At 48.8% G+C, this 7,557-nt stretch overlaps 1 protein-coding gene across 1 annotated transcript; it reads right to left on the bottom strand.

Annotated features, from left to right (window-relative positions):
• Positions 1–6,314: 6,314 nt before the first annotated feature.
• Positions 6,315–7,135, bottom strand: LOC104654575 (centromere protein V-like protein 1). Its single transcript, XM_030926552.1, is given in 3 exon segments — positions 6,315–6,389; positions 6,391–6,804; positions 6,806–7,135. Coding segments are annotated over 3 exon segments (819 nt in total).
• Positions 7,136–7,557: the final 422 nt, after the last annotated feature.

Here is a 7,557-nt window from a genome sequence, read left to right as displayed (position 1 = left end):
TTGATCATTTTTGAATTAGGTCATCATTTGACTGTTGATTTATCAGAGTTCTTTATATATCCTGGATACGTCTACCATCAGATGTATTTTCTATGGGTTGTCTAAAAGTCCACGTTATCTACTTTTTTGTTTTGTTGCTTGTACTTTGGTGTTGAATGCATACAAAAACACACAAAAGCCTTTGCCTAAAGGAAGGTCACAACGTAAGACTTACGGAAGAGAAACGTAAGATTTAGTCTTATATTTCCTTATAAGAGTTTTATCATTGTAGCTCTTATATTTAGGTCTCTGATCCGTTTTGAGTTAATTTTTGTGTGTAGTGTGAGGTAAGGTCCAATCCACTCTTTCGTGTCTAGTGGTCCCTCATCATTTTGTGAAATTACTTTCTTGCTTTTCTTTTTTTATTTTTCAATTGACAAGTAAACATTGTATATATTTATGGTGTACCTCAGGATGCTTGATATCTGTATACGTTGTGGAATGGCCAAATCAAGCTAATTAACATATTCCACCCTTCACATATTTATCAGTTTTTGTTGTTGTTGTTGTTGTTGTTGTTGTTGGTGGTGGTGGTGGTGGTGGTGGTGGTGGTGGTGGTGGTGGTGGTAGAAACACCTAAAAGCTACTGTCTTAGGAATTTTCAAATAACCAATCTATTGCTATTGAATATAACCACTATGACTTACAATAGCTCCCTTGAACTTATTCCCCCTGTCTAACAGAAATTTTCTACCCATTGCCAACACTCCCTATGCCCCCCGAACCCTTAACCTCCAGTAGCCACCATTTGTACTCTCTGCTTCTGTGAGTTCTAATTCTGAGACCCCACATGTAAGTGAGATCACTTGCTATTTGTCTCTCTGTGCCTGGCTTATTTCACTTGACCTAACATGCTCCAGGTTCATTCATGTTGTCACAAATGGCAGGATTTCTTTCCTTTTTAAGGAGGACTCATGTTCCTACCACGTACTCCACAACTCGGGGAGACAACGAGGCTCTGCCTGAGTTCCTCCTCCCGCCAGTAGGCTGAGGCAGGCATACGGCTCGACATGTCTCTTTCTTCTGTCTTGCAGATAGTTCTCTTCCATTGCATTAGGTCCATATCTTGGGAACCATTATCATCTCGGTTCTTTCGTTGCTTTGCGGGGGAAGGATCAATGTGGTGTTTTTCTTTTCCCTCCAATACAGCCAGAAATGCAATCTCCTGAAACGTAATTTTTAACATCCCATATTTAGCAAGATCTTATTCAGGTTGGCAGAAAGAAAATGGGAAAGAGAATCTTCGTCAAAGTGTCTCTAGGAAAGATTTTCCAATGTGCAAGAAGATATACTCAGGCAAGACAGTCGGTTTTTCTGGTGGACACCCTTGTGCCTGCATGTGATAATGGAAACACTTATGTTAGAGATGCGAATCCTAACCAAGTATCTCTGGAATGCTGGGAGCAATCTCCCTGGGTCTTCTAGAGGCGGGAACTGGCCACCTTGCGATGACGAGAGTTTATCTCAGAGACCATGTGGCTGTAATTTGGTTTTCCCCAGCTAGTATCTGCAGCTCTCCCCGGCTGTTAACAATTTCTCCAATGTCCATTTGTGGGTCCGAATTCACTGTTGCTTACATGTTTTACAGCCTGACCCATGAGAACGACCTTCACTCACTTCAAGTCTACTATTTAAGTGAGAGACAGTGATGGCATCAAACCCCACCAACCGCACACCTCACATTGGGAAGAGCATGCAGACTGTGATAGTGGCTCAGAGTCAAGTCTCAGGAATTGTGGTGGAGTCACAGAAATTGTGGTGCCATTCCCGGAAAAACCTTGATCCTGGTCATAATGGAGGAGGGGAAGTTATCAGGGTAACTCATTGAGGCATTTACTGCAGAGTCCCAGGCAAAAGTGATAAGGTCTAGGTCCCTTTGGTCCAAATATCGGGGTATAATAACATAAGTCATATTAGGAACAGCGGGTGACATTTCTTGGCCATTTGACGCATCAGGGCATGGAGCTCCATATTCTCCTTCCAGCACTTCACTTAAAATCCTCAGTAAATTAAGATATACGTAGTTCTGTCGCCGTTGTACAGATGAGGAAACCAAGGCCCAGAACGGTGTACTGACTTGTCTGACAAAGGGTGCCCTATCGCTGTGCTCCTGCAGGACCCTGTACTTTGCTGACCATGCCCCCGTCACACAGTTTTGAACGGAAAAGGCTATCTCTGTTCCTCACACCATACACTGGGAGATGACAGGGTCTAGGGCAAGTTGTAACTTAATAAGGAACCAGAAGGCCTATGTTCTTCCCTCCCCCTACCTTTTTGTAACTGAATTGCTTTTATGCTCAGTTTTTACATCAAAGAAGTGTGGATGATGGCTCCTGAGAGAGCGGTCCTGGAAGTACTGCCTACACCTCAGGCTGTGTGCAGTTAAGATAAAAGCTGCATTTGGAATTTTGCTCAAACAACAACAGGACGAATAAAAAGGGCTCATACGTAGTAAGTGCTTATATAGGCTAAGCTCCATCGTTCTTTCATGTGCATGCTCTCATTGAAGCCTCACAGAGAAGGTGAAGGCAACTTTTAAAACTTGTTGCCATTCCAGGCAGGAACAAGTAGCAGAGTTGGGACACAAGCCCAGGTGGATGTCCGTTCAAAGCCTCTGTCCTCAAAATAAGTGTTTTCTAAACTGTGATATGCAGGTCGTTTGTGGCCATAGACACAAGTATATTGGTACATAAACAAACAACGTGGGGGCTCACGAAATAGCAGAGCATCTAATCTACGGTCGTTTCAGATTTTTACAGGAGGCCCGTATCATGGTGGCGTGCACTGGGCAGCTGGCCAAAGGATCTCGGCCAGGGATGAAGAGCTGCCTTTGATGTGAGGTGGAGATAGGGTGAGATGCGTAGAGAATTGGATCCATGAAAACAGAAAGGGGCCAGGATGAATGGGGCAGAAGTGCCTGAGAGCTACTTTTTCCCCAGTCCTTACTGACCATGGTGTCCAATCACCCTGGCTTTCCAACTTCTCCCTGCCACCTGCCCCCTTGGCATCCATGGGCTTGGTCCTTCCATTATCAGCGTCTCAGTTTCTCCCTCCACCAATTGAGATTAACAATAGGAGTTCTGAAAGATTTTAGTGAGAAGTAAATAAAGGAACACACGTGAAGTATTTGTTAGAGAGAGAGAGGGTGCTTAGGTCTATTTCATATTTTTCATTTTCAAAGGTACATGTACAAATTATGTATCACACCTGTAATCTCAGCACTCTGGGAAGTGAGGCAGTTGGGAAGCTTGAGCTAAGGAGTTCAAGATCAGCCTGGTTCACATGGCGAAACCCCATCTCTACAAATACAACAAGAGATTAGCGGGCTGTGGTGGCACGTGCCTGTAATCCCAGCTGCTTGGGAGGCTGAGGTGAAAGGATCAGTTGAGCAGGGGAGGTGGAGGCTGTAGTGAGCCAAGATCGAGCCACTGCACTCCAGCCTGGGCACCAGAGCGAATATCTGTCTCAAAAAATAGAACAAAATAATAGAAATTATGTATAATAATAAACATTTTCATTACATCTATTTCTAGTTATATTTTATGACCAGTGATATTGTCTTCCATTTGGTTTCATCATGGGAATTTTCCTTTTTAAACACATTTCCAAGTCTTCCCTTGACACTTGTCAGAAAGGAAATTCACCTTCTAGTCTGGAGTTCGTCCTAAGATGTCATCTGAAGAGCCAGCATACAAACAAGCGGCCTTTGTGGATCCGGTGCCAGATGCGCTCTTCCATTCTACTGAGAGGGGGGTGTTTCCATTTCCTTCCCTATGGTATTCTATGGAAGAACTGAGCTACATTCTAAGAACCTCGCTTGAGCATCTTTACCCAACTCCACCTTTTGTCCCTAGCCTTAAGTCCTTCTCACATTCTGTTTGACACATTCCAAACCCGCTGTAAATGCTTGTGGAATGGATGAACAAGTGAACAAAGGGCTTAGAAAGGATAGAGGAAGGGTCAGACAGTGGCATGGGGCTAAGGCAGTCCAGCATATGCAACCAGCAGGAAGTTAACTATTTCTGGTGGGGTCAGAAATACCTACGGTCCCGAAGACAATAAGACTTCTACCCTGGACTGGGTTTGCGTGGGCATGGCCAAGGTCGGCTCCAGGACTAAGCAGCCAGCCCCCTTCTGACTGTCGTCTTCCCTCCGTACCTCCAGTCATTCATTTAGTCTGCTCTTGGTCTTGCTCAGAGATAGGAGTCAGTCACCTATTTTGTTTCCTTCTTATGTCTTCAATCACACACAGCTGTACGCAAACAATATGTGACCCGTTAAGCACATCTGAGTGGCCACCATGTGGGAGAACCGAATGAAACATAACCAGCTCCCTAGGAGCCCACTGTGCCAGACTGTATGGCCACAAGAATATCTCCCATCTCTCGTACTGTGATAAAAGTTGCCCCGTTCATATCGAGACCTTCGATTTAATCTCCCTCCCACGCCTGAATCTGAAAAGACTGTGACTCACCTCTAATCAACAGAGTATGACACAGTTGACTCAACATGACTTCTGAGTCTTGCCTGTGAGAGGTGAGGCAACATTCACCTTGGATACGGAAGAGTGCTACTTGGAGCCCGAGTCATGAGGTCGGAAGCCTGACTACTGGGAGGCCCACCCTGCTGTGAGGAAGCCAAAGGCCATAGAGTGGTAACACGGAGGCCCTCCACTCGCCAGGCCTAGTCTTCCACTCCTCTCTATGCAGGCACCAGGGATGTCAGTGAATGAGCCTTCAGATGGTTCCAGTCCCCAGCCAGTCAGGCCTCTGCCGCTGAGGTCCCAGACCATGCAAGGCAAGCCATGTCCACTGTGCCCTTTCTGAATTCCTGCCTCTGAAATTCCATGCATATGATACAATGGCGGTGATTTTATGGACTCACTGTGGGGCCATTTGTTACATAGCAAGAGGAACAGGAATGCAGGACACACCCCCCACTCAAAGCTGTTCCTCTTCCATAGAGTTAAACCTTAACCTGATGCTGGCTTAGATTATTTCACTGCCGATTCTTCATGGTTTTCTCATGTGTATGGACGCCCCTAAACAATGCAGTTTCATATTGTCTGGGTGCCTTGATAGGAAGAGTTTTGGGGGCCTGAAATGGAGAAAACAAGCATTCATGGATCAGGTAGTCAAGGCAAGGCACTGTGTTTACCCTGAGAACAAACACTCTGTTAGCTGTTAACATTCTTGAGGAGAGAGCAAGTTGAGGAATCGGGTTTAATCTACTCCATACCGGTTATATAGCGAGTAGGCAGCAGGTCCAGGATTCAAAGACAGGTAGTGTGTCCCCAGAGGCCGAGTGTGTAAACCCTCTGCTAATTCCCCTCATCAGAAATGTAGGGGACCCTGGGGAAGTTGTCTCTACTACAAAAGCCAGAGTCAGCACCACCTTCTCAAATAATCTGAGACCAAGTACTTTCAAGAGCCAAGCCTTGCCATAGCCAAGCCGGACATTACAGTCACACCAACACACATCGTTTCCTAGAAGGTATTTACTGATTTCTACATACTTAACACATGTACAAGACAGGTATTTCAAAAGATTAAAGAGGGCATACAATGCACGGATGTCTTTCTCATTCCTGTGTGGACAGTGTCTTTCTCATTCCTGTATCCCCATCTCCTTACCCAGAGACACTTTCCAAACACAAACAAGCAAAATAGTAACAGCTTTTGGTGATTAAGAGTAATGAGGTATGTAACACGACCAAATCTTGAAATATATCATTAAAAAAACAGGAAATAGCATAACTCGAATCTAAGTAGTGAAATATGAACGTCTACCTAAAACTCACAGGTGCGGGAGCGCACGCACACCATAACCAATGGAAGACGTCCTAGTACATGTTTACAAACTGTTTGTGTGTCGCCGTCCTAAACACCAGACGCAAAGCGCTGAAAACAACAAGCCTGTTCACAATAGCACCAGGAACGTACAGTACACAGGAATCATCTGCAGGTGATTTGTGACAACTGTAGGCAGAACAGTAATAGCAAGAGATACAATGGATGGCTTGAAAAATCAGAGACACTCTTCTTGCTTATCGAATTGCAAGATTAACGTTGTGCTACACAGACAAAGGTGTGTTCAAGATTTGGATCGTAAGCGAGTTCGCCGAAAACTAGTGGAGAGGAAGGGCAAATACTGGAAGGGAATCCACGGTTTGACCAGGCCAGAAACACCTCTTTCACAGCATGTGATCTGTGCAGGTACTCGGACGCTCCCCGCAGGGCCGCCCGGGCCGGTTTCGGGCGGGCTTGCGGCCCCAATCACTGCTCCTGTTCGCGGGGACAGGCAGGGGCTGACTGGGAGGACGTCTTGTGGATGGCCTTGGGCTCCTCGGCGGGCCTCCTCCCCCGGGTCGCCACCGCCGACCTCCTCGATGACCACGCTGCGCACGGTGCCCTCGTCCAGGCAGTGCGGGGCGACGCCGTACACGCGGGGACCAGAGACAGCTGCGTGGAAACTCTGCACCCCGCACCTGCTGCAGAAGCTGTGCAGCGCCGGGTGCGTGTCGGACCGATAGGTGACGATGCTGTCCGCGCCCTGGAGCAGCGTGAAGCGCGAGGCCGGGACGAGGAAGTGGCGGTGCTGCTTCTTCCTGCACAGCCTGCAGCTGCAATCCACCACGCGCAGATCTGCCGGGGCCCAGACCGCAAAGCGGACCGCGCCGCAGTGGCAGCCCCCGGTGTGATGCACGAGGCCCAGGTACTCGAAGGTGTCCAGCAGGACCTTGGCGGCGCCCTCGCAGCTGAGGCCCCCGCAGCTTCCTGAACGTCTCCCAGCGCTCCCGCTGTGCGCCCAGGTCCAGCTCCTTGGGGGACGGGGCGGGTCCCGGCGGATCCGGGGATGGCGCGGAGGGCAGCCGGTCTCTGGGGCCCGCCTTCCGGACCCGCCGACAGCGGCGCTTCAGTCGCCACCTATCCAACCACCTCTTGGCCGCCGCGTGGCTCCCGACCCCGACTTGGACCCGGGGGCACTGCGCGCGGCTGGCGCCCGTGACCGCGATGGCCGCGCAGCCGGCGGGAGGATCCGCGGGCCTCTTTCGCCTCCGCGGCTGAGCGGTGGCCCGGTTCCTCACTCTGCCCATGGCGCCTGCAGCCTCCGGAGCGCGTGCCCACCCCCCACCCTCATTTCCCGGTCAGTCGCTGAGCAGCCTCCTTGCCTGCGCCAGTAGGATTGGCCCCTTGTTGAATGCGATGTAAAGAGACCCTTCCCTTGACCCTATCACAACAGCCTTCCCTGACCTGAAAGGCAGTCATGAGGCATTCAACAAACACCTGCAGGGCACCAGATACCCCGCCTGGGCGCTGGGATGTGGAGATGCATCAGGCTTTCCAAAGTACTCACATTCATTTAGGATCAGGTGTATGCAAATACAGCCCCCAACGCCTTGGGACACTTTGCTCTGACAGAAATAAGAACCAGGGGCTCTGGGAACAGAGAGGAACGCCCACACACTGTAATTGGAGGGGCGTGTGGGAGGGGCACGGAAAGACTCCTCTGAAGTCT

This window comes from Rhinopithecus roxellana, unplaced genomic scaffold (assembly GCF_007565055.1).
Source record: "Rhinopithecus roxellana isolate Shanxi Qingling unplaced genomic scaffold, ASM756505v1 contig5126, whole genome shotgun sequence".
In the NCBI taxonomy this organism is placed as follows: domain Eukaryota; kingdom Metazoa; phylum Chordata; class Mammalia; order Primates; family Cercopithecidae; genus Rhinopithecus; species Rhinopithecus roxellana.
Note: the sequence above shows the minus strand (reverse complement) of the source record. Positions and strands in the feature narration are given on the sequence as shown.